Source organism: Bubalus bubalis, chromosome 10 (assembly GCF_019923935.1).
Source record: "Bubalus bubalis isolate 160015118507 breed Murrah chromosome 10, NDDB_SH_1, whole genome shotgun sequence".
Classification (NCBI taxonomy): Eukaryota; Metazoa; Chordata; class Mammalia; order Artiodactyla; family Bovidae; genus Bubalus; species Bubalus bubalis.
In genome coordinates, this window is record NC_059166.1 from 6,968,793 (window position 1) to 6,985,910 (window position 17,118).

Genomic DNA, 17,118 nt, shown 5'->3' on the forward strand with positions numbered 1-17,118 from the left:
CCTGTTCTTAAGAGAACCCTTGAGCATACACATAAAGACTGAATAATTGACTCCCCAAATATATAAAATATAAACCCTATGGATGAGTTGCCATATTACCTAGATAGGTCATCTAACAGGATGTATTGTGACTATAGTCTGATGCAATGTAGGAACAACTTTTTTTTTTTTTCCTTAGGTATAGAATAGTATAATGAGCATCTGGTGGCTCAGACAGTAAAGAATCTGCCTGTGATGCAGGAGACACAGGCTCAATCCCTGGGTTGGGAAGATCCCCTAGAGCAGGAAATGGCAAGCTGCTCCAGTATTCTTGTCTGGAGAAATCCATGGACAGAGGAGCCTGGTGGGCTATAGTCCATGGGGTAGCAAAGAGTCGGACACCACTGAAGAGCTAACAGTTTCACTTTCACAGGGAATAGTATACTTTGTTAATATTAAAATTTTCTTAATGTTTGCAAATGTTATTCTGTCAGGTTGAAATTATGTTAGGTATCTGTAGATTATCCACTTTATGAAAGTATATCTAGAGATTTTCAAACTTGTTTAATAGCTTAAACAGCATAAGTTGACCAATAAGTGTTAATATATATGTCTACACAAGCACATGCAAAGACCCTCACTGTGATTCCAAAGGCAGACAATGCAGAAGGGATTTTTAGAGAATTTGCTACTTTTGAGATCACCGGAGAATGGACTCCTTCTCTGTGCAGAACTAGTTCATGTTACAAATTAATCCCATTCATCCAAGTTGCTGCTGCTACGGCTAAGTCACTTCAGTCGTGTCCGACTCTGTGTGACCGCATAGATGGCAGCCCACCAGGCTCCCCCGTCCCTGGGATTCTCCAGGCAAGAACACTGGAGTGGGTTGACATTTCCTTCTCAATGCATGAAAGTGAAAAGTGAAAGTGAAGGCGCTCAGTCATGCCAGACTCTTAGTGACCCCATGGACTGTAGCCCACCAGGCTCCTCCATCCATGGGATTTTCCAGGCAAGAGTACTGGAGTGGTTAGTTCTGTTTATAAATGCTATTCAACAGCGATAAGTAAAAAAAGCCCTAGGAAATAACACAAGTCGTATCAAAGGGTCAGTGACTGTCCCCTCCACCCCATGCAGCCCACTCACCACTTCTCCGTGTGTTTTACACTCAGGTGAGTACAAACATTCCACTCTGTTTCGTGCTAATTTGTCACGGCTCTCCAATAAGTATACAGTAGGTTTCTTTCCGTGCACTCTCAACTTTGTCCCAGTAAGTGGTTGAAAGGAATCTGTGTAAATGTGGGTCGTGCCTTGAAAAGAACTGCGCAGTGACCTCTGCTAATGGCCTACCCAGGGCTTCCCAGAGGTGGCGCAGTGGTAAAGCACCTGCCTGCGGAGGCAGGAGACCGGGCTTCAGTCCCTGGGTCCGGAAGAGCCTGGGGGAGGAAATGGCCCCTGACTCCGGTGTTCTTGCCTGGAAAATTCCATGGACAAAGGAGCCTGGACAGGCTACGTACTATGGGGCTGCAGAGTCAGATTGTTTCCTTAGGACATTTAACTTTCTTGAGTGCTAGATCATTCTTGGTCCAGGTCAAATGTTTTTCTTATATATTTCACAATGTTGAAAAAAATGCATTCAGTAAATGTAGGTAAATTCAATGTAAATGTAATAAATTCAAACCCTGTGTGTAGTTTTTAACCAGAAATTACCAGATATACAAGCTAAAATATTTGTCTTCCTTTAGAAAAGGAATTGTTTCCCCAAATGCTCCTAGAGTGTATTGTAAATAGATTGAATGTAAAAAAGTCATTTTTATAAATCCCTTAGTTAATAAATGGAAAGAGGAGCATAATTTATGCATTCTGTCAGAATTTGAGACCGTGACAGATGTAGTCAGCAAGAACTGTTAAAGCATTATTGCACTTTGTCCATAGGTTAGCTTCTTCCTAGAAAAAGTATTATCGTAACAGTAAAATTGCTCAACTAAATTAAATAGACAGCTGATCTGTTATCAAATCAGAAAATAGCTAACTACTTAACCATTTATTTAAAATAGGAAAATAATTCACATAGGTAAAACCATCCTATCCCACTCTTATTAATTCCCATTGTCATTGACTATTTTATTAGAGTTCCTTAATTAAGAATGAAGTTAAATTTCATTCATTTATTCTACAGCTATTAATTGTGCAACAGCTATGGTCAAGACATTGTGATGAATTCAGGAATACAACTCCATGAAGGAGACGGGGGAGTGAGGAGGGTCTACAGGAAGGTGTGAGGGGCTGGAGCGCGCAGCTCCCATGACTCACAAGATGCAAAAGCCAAAGACCTCTATGAGGACACCGCCGCACGCTGAGCAGAGATTCACTCAGAAAAGTAAAGGAAAAGAGAAAGTCCAGTTGGAAGGAGAGTAACAGAGTTAGGAGATGGCAGGAACCAAGCCTTTATATTTTTGAACACTGCCCCCAGAACTGAAGAAGAAACTCTAAAGCCATTCCAGCTACTTGAAATCCTTCTTCCTCCTAAAACTTCAGAACTAATTTCATGTAAAGGAGGGCAACAGAAATAACCAATTAAAATCTCAATAGAAGAGAAAAAAGGTCAAATCCCACAGAGTTTTTGAGGAGGCAGAGAGGAGAACAGAATAGTGTCCTGAGAGACGTGAGTGCTTAGCAACTGGTCCTATCCACCAGTCAGGTGTAAACCAAAATAACTACTCCAAAGGGAATTAATATACTAAGAAATTAGGAGAAGGAAATGGCAACCCACCCCAGTACTCTTGCTGGAAAATTCCATGGATGGAGGAGCCTGGTAGGCTGCAGTCTGTGGGGTCGCAAAGAGTCGGACACGACTGAGCAACTTCACTGGTTCACTGGTTCAGTTCAGTTCAGTTCAGTCGCTCAGTCCATGTCCGACTCTTTGCGACCCCATGGACTGCAGCACACCAGGCCTCCCTGTCCATCACCAATTCCTGGAGTTTACTCAAACTCATGTCCATTGAGTCAATGATGCCATCCAGCCATCTCATCCTCTGTTGTCCCCTTCTCCTCCTGCCTTCAATCTTTCCCAGCATCACGGTCTTTCCCAATGAGTCAGTTCTTCACATCAGGTGGCCAAAGTATTGGAGTTTCAGCTTTAGCATCAGTCCTTTCAATGAATATTCAGGACTGATCTCCTTTAGAATGGACTGGTTGGATCTCCTTGCAGTCCAAGGGACTCTCAAGAGTCTTCTCCAACAGCACAGTTCAAAAACATCAATTCTTTGGCGCTCAGCTTTCTTTATAGTCCAACTCTCACATCCATTCATTACTACTGGAAAAACCATAGCTTTGACTAGATGGACCTTTGTTGGCAAAGTAATGTCTCTGCTTTTGAATATGCTATCTAGGTTGGTCATAACTTTCCTTCCAAGGAGCAGGTGTCTTTTAATTTCATGGCTGCAGTCACCATCTGCAGTGATTTTGGAGCCCAGAAAAATAAAGTTACCCACTGTTTCCACTGTTGCCCATCTATTTCCCATGAAGTGATGGGACCAGATGCCATGATCTTAGTTTTCTGAAAGTTGAGTTTTAAGCCAACTTTTTCACTCTCCTTTTTCACTTTCATCAAGAGGCTCTTTAGTTCTTCTTCGCTTTCTGCCATAAGGGTGGTGTCATCTGCATATCTGAGGTTATTGATATTTCTCCCAGCAATCTTGATTCCCGCTTGTGCTTCTTCCAGCCCAGCGTTTCTCATGATGTACTCAGCATATAAGTTAAATAAACAGGGTGACAATATACAGCCTTGACGTACTCCTTTTCCTATTTGCAACCAGTCTGTTGTTCCATGTCCGGTTCTAACTATTGCTTCTTGACCTGCAAATAGATTTTTCAGAAGGCAGGTCAGGTGATCTGGTATTCCCCATCTCTTTAAGAATTTTCTACAGTTTGTTTGTATTAAGAAATTACACAAGTGCAGATAAATAACAGGAGATATTGTCTTAAGAGAAATAGAAATTGGAAAGAAAGAAAATTCTTTCAAATGAAAATAAAGTAAGATTAACTTTATTTGGGCTTTCCAGGTAGCTCAGTGGTAAAGAATCTGCCTGCCGATGTAGGGTGTGCCAGAGATGGGCGTTCAGTCCCTAGGTGGGGAATATCCTCAGGAGGAGGAAATGGCAACCCACTCCAGTGTTCTTGCCTGGACAGTCCCATGGCCGGGGGAGCCTGGCGAGTCCATAGGGTTGCAGAGAATGAGACACAACTGAGCACTTTATTTACCAACTTCTAAATGAGTTTAGAGAAGTTGACCAACTTAGAAGTTGGATAAAGAAAATCTAATATATGTATGCTAGAAAGCCCATGAGAAAAACATCAAAGCAAGAGAATGGAGCAAATACTAAAAAATTAAATTCAGTACAACTTTCCTGACATAGAATGTGTGTGAAAATTGACCAGAAAATGACCAGCATAAAGACATGTGCTGTGCTGTGCTAAGTCCCATCAGTCAAGTCCAACTCCGTATGACTCCGTGGAGTAAAGCCCTCCAGGCTCCTCTGTCCGTGGAATTCTCCAGGCAAGAATACTGAAGTGGGTTGCCAAGCCTTCCTCCAGGGGATCTTCCCAACCCAGGGACTGAACCCACTTCTTCTGTGACCCCTGCACTGCAGGCGATTTCTTTACTGCTGAGCCAATGGAGAAGCCTCACCAAGACATAGTCTAATAAAATTACTAGACTCTAAAGAAAAAGAAATCCTTTGGGCATCTGGACAAAAAAGATCAATTTACTCATAAAGGAAAAAATAAATCAGATCATCATCAGGCTTGCCCATAACAGTTTACATCAGAACACAGAGTAAGACATTTAAGATACTTGAGGGGGAAAAAAGGTGAACCCGGGACTCATCCAGCCAAACTCATGCTCAAGAACAAAGGCCCTGAATCATTTGTCACTGAGCAAGAATTCAGTGAATATTTTTCCAGTGACATATTCCCGAGGAATTAGAGAACAAACTTAAAACCACCAGAATTGCTGGTCAGACATCAACATGAGGGCTGGCAGTGAACATTAAGTGTGTGTGTGTAGGGTTAATATAAGATGACAATTAGAAAGAAAGCATAGTATGAAATGGCCCTATGTTTCACAGTGTAGATACACTATTGTTGTTAGAAAAATTCAGCAGGAGAATGGGTAGAGCACATGGAAGTATATTTGAGGTTTAAGGCAATGGCACCCCACTCCAGTGTTCTTGCCTGGAAAATCCCATGGACAGAGGAGCCTGGTGGGCTGCCGTCTCTGGGGTCGCACAGAGTCAGACACGACTGAAGTGACTTAGCAGCAGCAGCAGCAGTAATCATATTCGTGGTGATAATATTATTACTGTTCTGAAATCACAGTGTGTACAATGTAAGCTGAAGCTAATCTGCTATCGTGAATATGATAATCCTACCATTCTCTGTCTTCTTTTTTTTTAAACTTTTTATTTTGTGTTGAGGTATAGCCAATTAACAATTTTGTGATGGTATCAGGTGAACAGCAAAGGGACTGTCATACATATACATATATCCATTCTCCCCAAACTCCCGTCCCATCCAGGTGGTCACGTAACATTGAGAAGAGTTCCCTGTGGTACACAGTAGGTCTTTGTTCATTATCCATTTTAAATATAGCAATGTGTACATGTCCATCCCAAACTCCCTAACGGTCCCTTCTCCCCAGCAACCATAAGTTCATTCTCTAAGTCTGTGAGTCTCTTTCCGTTCTGTAAGTCCATTTGCATGATTTCTTTTTAGATTCCACATATAAGAGATGTCATACGATATTTCTCCCTCTCTGACTTAACTTCACTCAATATGACAATTCCTAGGTCCATCCACGTTGCTGCACAGGTATTATTTCATTCTTTTTTGTAGCTGAGTAATATTCCGTTGTATGTATGTATCACATCTCTATCATTCTCTGTGTTCTTGATAGCCAGTGGGGGGAGGGGTGGAAAGGCAGATATAGATGTAAAATTGAAAATGTTAAGTAAAAACTCTATAGTTTGGAAATAGCTACCATTTTAGCAAATTCAAGTCTGCTGCTGCTGCTTCTAAGTCGCTTCAGTCGTATCCGACTCTGTGCAACCCCATGGATGGCAGCCCACCAGGCTCCTCTGTCCCTGGGATTCTCCAGACAAGAACACTGGAGTGGGTTGCCATTTCCTTCTCCAATGCATGAAAGTGAAAAGTGAAAGTGAAGTCGTTCAGTCGTGTCCGACTCTTCGCGGCCCCATGGACTGCAGCCTACCAGGCTCCTCCATCCATGGGATTTTCCAGGCAAGAGTACTGGAGTAGGGTGCCATTGCCTCCTCTGAAATTCAAGTCTACAAAATAAAATTATTAGCTGTACTCCCCAGGCTGTACATTAGCTCCCTGGGGTGTAACCATTTTGTAAAACTGAAATTTTGTACCCATTTTGCATAGGCCAAGACAGAAATTTTCACAGTCCAGTGGTACAGAGCTGAGCAGAGGGATTCAATAAATACTTACTGGAATCATTCACAGTGATATGAGGGGATGTCATGTGCCAAAGCCAAAGGGGGGCGGGAGACTTCCTCATACAAGTCTGAGCAAACCCCACCTGGCTTAAAGCCAACTTTGTGTCTGCTCTGCCCTTGCCAATGAGTGTTGCTGCAGAGGAGCAGGCACTCTACTGACCAGCCTGCTCGAGATTCACAGTCTCTGACCCCAGATGGGCTGTTGTTTAGTCACTAAGTCGTGTCTGACTCTTTGCGACTCCATGGACTGCAGCACACCAGGCTCCCATATCCTTCACTATTTTCCAGAATTGGCTCAGATTCATGTCCACTGAGTTAGTGATGCTACCTAACCATCTCATCCTGTGTTGCCCACTTCTCCTTTGGCCTTCAATCTTTCCCAGAGAGTCAGCTCTGTGCATCAGGTTCAGCTTCAGCATCAGTCCTTCCAATGAATATCCAGGGTTGATCTCCTTTAGGATTGACTGGTTTGACCTCCTTGCAGCCCAAGGGACTCTCAAGAGTCTTTTCCAGCACCACAATTCGAAAGCATCAATTCTTTAGTGCTCAGCTTTTCTTTAAGGTTCAACGCTCACATCATGGGCTGTTAGTGCCCAGCAACAATCCTGACTATCCCTTCCTTCCCCTTTCTCATTCACACCTTTCCGTCTTTCTCAAATTCCCCACGCCTCCCTTGTCCACACCTGGGTCCCAGCGCGCAGCCTTCCTCCCCTCCAAGACCACCCCTCTTCTGATCCTTCAGCTCCCGTTGCGTCACCTGCTTACGGGCACCACCAAGTGCCTCCTCTCCCACTCACTCCCTTCGGCATACTAGCATCCTGCCGTTACAGAGGTCCCCATTTTCAAAAACTCTTTCCAGTCCCACAGCCCCTCCAGCTGCTCTCCCCCGTCTCTGCTGCCCTTTCGGCCAAACTCCTAGAAAGAAGTGTCCGTGCTCACCTCTTGGAATCTGTCTCCTCCAATTCTCTCTTGATTCTACCCCGACAAGGCTTTTGGCTCCATGCCTTCAATAAGTCATGGCTCCTGTCAAGGTTGCAACGGCATCTCCATTTCTAAGTCCAGCCAGCTTCCAGATAAAGTGGTTTATCTGCAGCCTTTGACACAATTTGTCATGACACATACACCCTCCTTGAAACATGGTGTTCCCTTGGCTTCCAGGACTGGCTCATTCTTCTCATTTTCCACCTGCCTCAGTCTCCTTTAGTGGCTCCATCTCAGCCTCCACAAAGGGCAGAGAGTCTCTTCCAGTCTTGGGGCTGCTAAGATGACACAGAGTCTGACTGTCAAACCAGACGTACAAGAATCACAGATGGAGCCCAGTGTCACGCTTTCCTAATAACTTCAAGGATGCTGGCAATGATGAAACACAGACGAAATCAAGGAAGCCCCCATCATTTAACACAGCGACTGTGTTTAACAAAGCCCAGGCCCTTTTTTGGCATATTGGGACATACTCTAGGCAAGAGCCAATGCGTCAGGTCTCCAGGAAGCCCACAGAATGATCTCTAACACAAAACCTCTCAGCTATACCAACTGTCTCACCATTCACCACTTGATGAAATGTCTCCATTCACCCCTTAATAACTGCATAGCTTATGACATTTTCAGAGAGCCTTGCTTTATGCATTCACATATTCTAGTTTGTTCACTGTAAGCAAACTCAGATCAAGTGTTTCCACTAAATGCATTCTACAGATGAGAACTCTTTTCTAGCTAATGCCATTGTATATAAGTAATATTAGCATATTTACAAGGGGACTTGACCAATCCATCTTTCTCTTTCTGATGAGGTCAGAAATATGAGAAAATGGATAGTTGCCCTGATGCTAATCCTCTCCTTTTCAGCTCTGTGTGCACCCATGACTTCAAAACTGGTGTCTACAACCTACATTTTTCTCCTAAATTCCAAAGCCATCCGTTCAGTTAGGCACTCAACATTTTGACTTAGCTGTGTCAGAGGTTAACAAACTGAACAGATGACAACAGAAATAACGATTCCTTTTCTCAACTCTCTAAACACACACACAAACACACACACACACCTTTCTCCCATGTCCCCCCATCTCAGTAGGTCTCCCCCATGCTCCCCCGTCCTCTCTCCTTGGGGGACAAACATTATATCCTGCTTGATTCCTTTTCCTCTCACGTCACATATCCAATCCGCCTAAAAATATCTGCCATTTCTACCTTCAAAGTACATGCAGAGCTCAACCACTGATCCATCGTCACCCCCACGGCTGCCTTCCTGGTTCAGACCACCACCATCTCTCCATGGACCTCACTGAAACCACCTCCAACCTGCATCTCTGCTTCCTGCCTCCATCCTTGTCCCCGAGAGTCTACGCTGAGCACATAGGCCAGATGGCTGTCTTTAAGAGATTAGTCAAATTGTGTCATCCACAGCTCCACAGTCTCTAGCGGTTCCCATATCTCTCAGAATAAAAGCCAGAATTCTTCTGGCAGCCTTCGGGGATCTATACATCCTGGACCCCCATGAACTCTCTGGCTCGTCTACTATTAATCTGCGCCCCCTGCACACACACACCCATTCACTACTTCAGACACGCTGGCCTCTCTACGGGACCTCCAACAATATGAGCACGCTGCAGCCCCTGCACCTTTATCATGCTCTGTATTCAGCCTGGAAACTCGTTTCCCCCGGGTGGCACCTGGCTTGCTTTTATAATCTCCTTCAGATGTTGGCTTAAACGAACCTTCTTTATAAGGGATTCCCTGATCACCCCTCTAAAACTGTCATTCACGTCTTCCCCTGAATCTGTCTCTGGTTTTTTATTCTCCTCCCCACTTATCACCATCTGACATGCTAGACAGTTTGACCTTTCTGTATTTCCTGTTCTAGACTTTTGGATGAGAGTAAAGATGCCCTTTTGTTCGAGGCAGTATCCCAGCAGTCACAGGGGTATCTGGCACATAGTAGGTGCTCAATAAATATTGCACAAATTAACTCATTGTGGAGCAGATCGATCTGAGTTGAGCTGAGTTTAGAGGAGCGTATGATCAAATAATGCAGGAGAACAGTAACTTAGGGCTGTGATAAGGAAGGCTTTGGACAATGGCCTGTGCCGTTTGAATCTTATTCTGCAGGCTGGAGGAATCGTTAAAGCGAACTGAGCCAAGCAACAGCACAAAGAAATGAAGTCAGGGGTAAAAGAAATCATGCTTTAAGAATAAGAATAATGTGAAAGGAAAATTTTGTTCTTGAACATTAGTCTTTCTTCGTCAGAGTGAATATGCTCACTGATATTGTGTGGGCTGCTAACAATTACCAGAGGTGGAACACTGACGCCTTTTTTCAAAATGGTTTTAAAAACTGCTAGATCCCCGAATAGAGGCATGATGGCATACTATCTGATGAAACTGAGAGTGAGTCCTTAAGAGTGTCCATAACTTAAGTATGGATGCGGTCCCTAAAATTTGTATGAAAAAGTCTATTAAATGCTGCTGGTAACAGTATTAAGTGAGGTAACTGGATAGCATCACTAACTCAGTCAATGGACATGCATTTAGGCAAACTCCAGGAGATGGTAAGGGACAGGGAGGCCTGGCCAGCCGCTGTCCATGGGGTCGCAGAGCCGGACGCGACTGAGCGACTGAACAACAAAGTCGTATTCCAAAAATCCAAGCTTCGAAAAAGCAGATTGCTGGAGGACAGATTTCTAGAAACACAAAGAATAAATGCCTCATCTATGTCTTATTTAAGTTGGGACTGGGATTCTCTAGGTTGGACCATACCTTATCCACCCCACCCACCCCTCCCCTGCAGTTTTTATGGAAGTGGATCGACACGAAAACGCCCCCAAACCACCCAATAGTAGCATTTCGGTAAAACGTGAGTGCCTGTACCTCTTTGTATCTGTGCTGTCTCTTTGAAAATCTGGTTTTCTTTTTGCAGTACAACCGGTACCAGCAGTACGGGGCGGAAGAGTGCGTGCTGCAGTTAGGGGGCGTGCTCTGCCCCGGCCCGGGCTGCGGGGCCGGGCTGCTTCCAGAGCCCGGCCAGCGGAAGGTCTCCTGCGAGCCGGGCCGCGGCCTGGGCTGCGGGGTGAGTACCAGCCACACCCCCGTGTGGACTGTGTGTGTGTGTTTGCTTTGCGAAATTGGCTCGGTTGGTGCTTTATTTTCATTTTCCATTTGGACTCAGATAGCTTTGGCCTGATTTTTTAATTTTCATTTTAATTTATTTTCATTTTCCATTTGGACTCAGATATCTTTGACCTGATGTAAAAACTAAAACTAACCTGATATAAAAACAAAACTAAATATATTTCAGTTAACAGAATCCCGTATATAATGAGGGGAGGTAAGATTTTCTGCTTTGATAGCTATCCGTGTTTAAGACGTGAAATCACTCGGTCAGCCTTTTAAACTTTTCTTCCGGTGCTCAGATAATTCAGAGCAAAAATGATTTCTTCAGAGGTAGCATCGAGTCGACAGGAGTGAAGGAGAAAGAGAATTCCACCTCTTAGCGTGATTGTCTTAGCGACGTCGCTGGCCTAAGTATTTCAAGAAATAAAAATGAAGATTAATATGGAACACTTGAAATGTTATCGGGTGGTAAAAAATCATTTTAAATCGAGATGCGCAAAACTTAATGGGGCCTCTTAGGGAAGCAGAAAGAGAAGCATGGAAAATGTTTGTTCTAAGAGGTCAAACCAATATGACCTAGACGGCGTCTTGAACGGGTCCAAGGCTGCGGGCTGACGGTGAAGGGGTGAGGGAAGCATAACTCAAACGCAAATAGGCTGGCTAAATTATAGGCTGAAATGACAAATGGATAATAATCCTGGTATTAAATTTCATGCCGGCCAGAAAAGGAAGAAGTGTATGTGCTTATAAAATGCTGTTGAATTGTGATGGGAGAGCGTTCCTTTTAAAATTGCGGCTTCGTGAGGAGCTTTGTTGGAAGGAGGAGTGTGGATGGATGGCAGAGGCGTATCACCCAGGCCTCATTGGGGCTGCCCCGCCTGAGTTACCTATGCATAAATTGGCATCTGTCATCCTTGGTAGAGCGCCCCATCGGTCATGCAGTGGGGCTCACCAAGCTCTGGGCTGAGTGATAAAGCAGAGCAAGTGGAAGTTGAAAAATAATGAGATACCATGATGCGTAAGCAGAAAGAAATACTTCTGGGCTAATGGCGATTTCATTAGGATGAAAACTCACATCATGTCTGCTAGCCTTAGAAATTATGGAAATCAAACCCTGCTTCCCAGCCTTAGTCATCATCATTTACTGTATAATCTGCATCAGCTGCATGTGGCCCAAGCAAGCTGCCAAATTCCGGGATCAGAGTTTCCAGCAAATGTTTTCTTGTAGATTGAGTTACAATAGCCATTAACTAATGGCCCACTTCTATCTATGCTTCTACCTAATAATTGTTCCTATTGTTCCATTGTCTAAAGCTGGGGAGTTCTTTGGGCCTGTCTTCTGCATTCATTGTTCATCTTGAACAGTTTTGAAGGTTTATATAATTTTAAGATTTAAACGTCTTTCTCTTCCCTTTTTTACACAATGTGATATTCTAAGTAACACACACATTTGAACTCCAAATTATGGAAAATTACCTTGGAAATGAATTGAATTGCTTTAATATCTTTGGGTTAAGAGAGTTTAGGGGCAAACCTTACCTAAAGGAGAATGACTATCTTCAGGGTATTTCTTTGGAACATCTAGGTAATGTGTTTTATCTTTATTTATTCTGTTTTGTTATGGGGAAGGGGCATGCTTGTTGGTTTGTGTATTACTTATCTGTTGCTACATAACAAATAACCCCAAATTTTAGCCTTTTCATTAATAAACATCTTTTATCTCATAGCTTCTGAGGGTCAGGAATCCCTAAGTAGCTTAGCTGTGTGGTTCTAGCTCAGGGTCTCATGAGGTTGGAGTCAAGCTCAGTTGTAGTTAACTCAAGACTTGACTGGGGCTGGCAGACCCACTGCAAAAATGGCTCGACCCATGATTCTTTTTTTTTTTTAAGTTTTATTTTATTTTTAAACTTTACAATATTGTATTGGTTTTGCCAAATATTGAAATGAATCCGCCACAGGTATACATGTGTTCCCCATCCTGAACCCTCCTCCCTCCTCCCTCTCCATACCATCCCTCTGGGTCGTCCCAGTGCACCAGCCCCAAGCATCCAGTATCGTGCATCGAACCTGGACTGGCGACTCGTTTCATATGATATTATACGTATTTCAATGCCATTTTCCCAAATCATCCCACCCTCTCCTTCTCCCACAGAGTCCAAAAGACTGTTCTATACATCAGTGTCTCTTTTGCTGTCTCGTATACAGGGTTATTGTTACCATCTTTCTAAATTCCATATATATGCATTAGTATACTGTATTGGTGTTTTTCTTTCTGACTTACTTCACTCTGTATAATAGGCTTCAGTTTCATCCACCTCATTAGAACTGATTCAAATGTATTCTTTTTAATGGCTGAGTAATACTCCATTGTATATTACTTAGCCAGAAATGCCCCAGTTCCTCACTGGCTGCTGTCCGCAGTTCTCATTACACACCCCTTTTCTTAGGCTACTTGTCCCCAGAATGGCAGCTAGCTTACCCAGAGCAAATGATCCAAGGGATAGAGCAAAGACAAAGCCACGGTGGCTTGCTCTCCAAGGCTGTGCTCCATCACGGCTGCTTTGTTCCTGTGGTTAGCACTGAGTAGAAGTTCCAGCCCACCCACAAAGCGAAGGGAAAACTAAGCTCCATCCTAAAGGAAAGGTGTCAGGGGATTCAGGGATATATTTTGAACCACCACTGTCTATAATTTGAAGAAGTTGAATAAAGAACAAAGAGAAATGATTTTCTAAAACATCTAACTTGATGCTTTCTTTGTCCTCCCCACCTTTTTTCCCCCAGTCCCTGTAAGCTTTTTCGGGCTGATATCAATTCCCATTGCTTTGGCTTTTCAGAAGAGATAAATTGACATCACTGCTCTTTTTTCTTCAAATCTTCAACTTTCACAAAAGCATGTTAACCCAACTTACATGCCTTAGGGATTCTGTAGTGCTTAAAAAGGAGGTTAGGTTGTATGACTTAGGTCCAAATCTTGGCTTCCTCAACTACCAGTGGTCTTAATCTTTCTGTGCCTCAGTCTCCTCACTTTAAAACAGAGTGTATTACAATGGCCCTGTATAAGGCTCCTCTGTCCATGGAATTCTCCAGGCAAGAGTACTGGAGTGGGTTGCCATTCCCTTCTCCAGAGGATTCTTCCCAACCCAGGGATCGAACCAGCGTCTCCTACATCTCCTGCATTGAGAGGCAGGTTCTTTACCACCAGCGCCACCTGGGAAGCCCTTATAAGGCCATTATGAATGTTAAAGGAGCTGATGGGTATAATAGCACATGGCATAAAGTATGTATTTACTTAATCAAAAGCTTAATCAGTATTTATCAAAAGCTCACCTAGAAGACCTAATTAAATATTCAAGGAAAATTAACAACAGGGTGTTTGTTTGATCCTCTCTTCCAGATATTCTAGAATATTCCCCCCTGAACCAAGCTAGATGCAGCAGGGAATTAGGTACCCAGGCCTCACTGTTTTAGCCCTTCAAAGAATTGCTTTTGCTTTTCTTGCACAGTAATTTGGTGTTATTTGTTTTTACTGCGGTTTTATACAGATGACTCAACGCTTGTGGCTCTGGACATCCGAGAGGGCTTTTCTGTGAGGGACCCTGGTGCCCATTCCAGGCTCATTATGCTTGTCCTGGGAAAAGTTGACCCTGCTAATGGTCCCCCTTGAAAGCTGACTGCTGGAAAACCTAGAGCCACATTTGTGGGGTGTCTACAGCAGAGAAATGGGCCACTAATACGATGAGTTTGGAAACTTATTTCTTGACTTGACTTCTTTTTCTTCCCTTTTTTCTGGTATGTGCTGTTTGGCTGTGATTTGTGCACCCTTGTAAGCTGCCAGTCTTTTCTGGATGTAAGGGTGGTAATGGAAAGCTGTTGTGTGAAAGAAACCGTGGCGAGTTTATGTTGACTGTTATGTTGTCTGTCTGTTATGAAACAGAACAGGGCCCAATAAGTAGAAGTTAGAGGAAGAGGAATCAGAGGGGTCTGCTCAGGGTTTGCTGTAGCACCATGGACAGTGGCCACAAAGCGGACTGCCCCCAGAGCAGGGGGTGCCTCATGCTACAAGGTACTCAAGGAAAGGAGCTGACAGCAAGCTGTGCAAGCCTCAGAGTCTCGGGTGTGCTTCTTAGGCTGTAGCTTCGAAGTTTATTGTAAGGTATCCGCGAATCCACCTGTACTTAATTTGTCCTCAACTGTCAACTCTTATTATGTGGGGCTTGATGTTACAAAAAGGATCTCATGCATAAAAAAAGGTTGAAAACCAAATTCCCTGTTATTCACAGAATTGAAGAATTCAACCTTCCAGGTACATAGTGAGGTGGACCCACATGGACTCACATTTTTAGAGCTGAGACACACCTCTGTGCTGATCTCCAGACAGGACAGTTCTAATCTTCCCATCAGTCAGTCCACCACCACATGCCTAGATGGTCCCCGCTACCTCCCTGATCGCTGTTGTACACAGCTTCCATCTGAAGGCACAAGCTTCAGTATTGTGTTTGTCTTTGACTTCTTTAAATGAGCGCTCAGGCTAGTACTTATGACTTCTATATGCAAGCATATAGGACTGCTGCTGCTGCTAAGTCACTTCAGTCGTGTCTGACTCTGTGCGACCCCATAGACGGCAGCCCACCAGGCTCCCCTGTCCCTGGGATTCTCCAGGCAAGAACACGGGAGTGGGTTGCCATTTCCTTCTCCAATGCACGAAAGTCAAAAGTGAAAGTGAAGTCTCTTAGTCCTTCCCGACTCTTAGCAAACCCATGGGCTGCAGCCCACCAGGCTCCTCCATCCATGGGATTTTCCAGGCAAGAGTACTGGAGTGGGGTGCCATCGCCTTCTCTGGCATACAGTACTACTCACTGGAAAGTCAGATTAGCTGATCCTTGGCTCTCCTAAGTCACTGGCTTAACTGTTACCCAGAAAGCAGTGAGCATTAGCTAAGGAATATAAGGATTTCCATTTAAATGATAATGTCAGTCCACCCAGGAAAGGCCTGATAGATGTGTGATGGTTATAGCAAAATTTCTACCATTATTAAAGAATGATTGGAGCTTAAGTGCTCCCTCTCAGGGTCCGAGTCGAAGTGTTAGACTTGTTTCGTGCTTGCACATTGCTGTCCTCAGCCTTGATCTTGTTCTCAGTAAGAACGTGTATTTAGAGCTCAACATTCATTGAGTGAATGAATGAATCTTAACAATGTAGAAGTAATATGAATACACTTTTATTTTCAAATACTAATCATTATGTACCCCAATATTAGAATCGCTTACCTTGCCTCAACAAGAATCTCTTCAAAAAACATAAAATATGCAGTGTTTTACTCATATGTGTAATACATCATTTAGAACACCAAAGTATACTAACTTCAGAGATCCACAAAAAGTCAATTAGGAACCTGAAAATCCTCCAAAAATTGCAGTTTATTTGCCCTATCGAAGGCCTCACCACCAAATGAAGAATTCAGTGCATTCTGATAAAGAAAATGTCTTGGTCTTGGGAGCACTGATATTTTCCTTTTGACAAGCACAGAATATTTTTACATGGATAGACAGAACTCAACAAGGATATGTTTGGGGATTAAATAGCCTGACCTCACTCACTGACCTCAATGCCAATGCTTGATCATATTTTCACTACTGCACATAAAAATATTAATTGATTTCCTGAGGAATTCATGTAATGCATTATTCTTTCTCTGGCCTTATTGCTATTCATCAGAACTATCTCACTAACTTTGATGGCGCCGATGTAAAATGTTGACATTTTAATGCTAGAAAACAGCAACAAAATATGGAATATATTATACTCACTGACCTGGGTATACAAAAAGCTATGGCAATCAAACCTCACAAGTTTTCTATCAGCAAAACATCTTTATCTTATTTGATGGTATTTTGGGATATTATACATCTGAGAGATAATGTCTTAAAATAATACTATGAATTTAATGAAGAGTTTTCTGTTTTGAATTAGAAATACAGGGACAAGATTTAACAATGTGGGAAAAAAAAACTCTTATGCATTTAAATGTAAACCAGAGATCTTTTAAAAAAAGTCATTAAGCCGACCATTAGTTAAGGAAATTAAATAGAATTTCTTAAGGCGTCCGAGAGACTCTCCCTTCTTTGATGAGTAGCATGTGTGGCTTTGAGGCGGATTGCTCGAGGAAGCGGAGCATCCGTCTCGGGCTCCTCACTTGCACAGATACCCTCCACGCACTCTTACCCAAGTTTACATTCTTGCACTGTCTTCCTTGACGAGAGTCTCAAAAATTGTAGAACCTTAAGTTACAAAGGCTTCATCAAAACTGAATCTAGACTTCAATGAGGACAGGGTAGACTTGCTGTGAGCCCAGAAATCCTTGCAGAATCTACTTATAACAATAGCATTCATATATTGATGAAGATTTTAGTTCGAGTCCAAGCCTCCTATTTTAGCCCTTATATAGGAAACGAGTCTATGTAGACAAATGGGGATAACTATTCCTTCATTCAGAGATCTAATTATTGATTTTAAA

General features: G+C 43.1%; 1 protein-coding gene across 8 annotated transcripts in view; it reads left to right on the forward strand.

Annotated features, from left to right (window-relative positions):
* PRKN (parkin RBR E3 ubiquitin protein ligase) overlaps positions 1 to 17,118 on the forward strand; it is a 1,206,600-nt gene that overhangs the window by 1,012,900 nt on the left and 176,582 nt on the right. For all 8 annotated transcript variants that reach the window (XM_044924574.2, XM_044924575.2, XM_044924576.2 and 5 more), the window contains one exon: positions 10,411 to 10,560. In XM_044924574.2, coding sequence (XP_044780509.2) covers positions 10,411 to 10,560 — 150 coding nt within the window. The remainder of the gene's footprint in view (positions 1 to 10,410; positions 10,561 to 17,118) is intronic.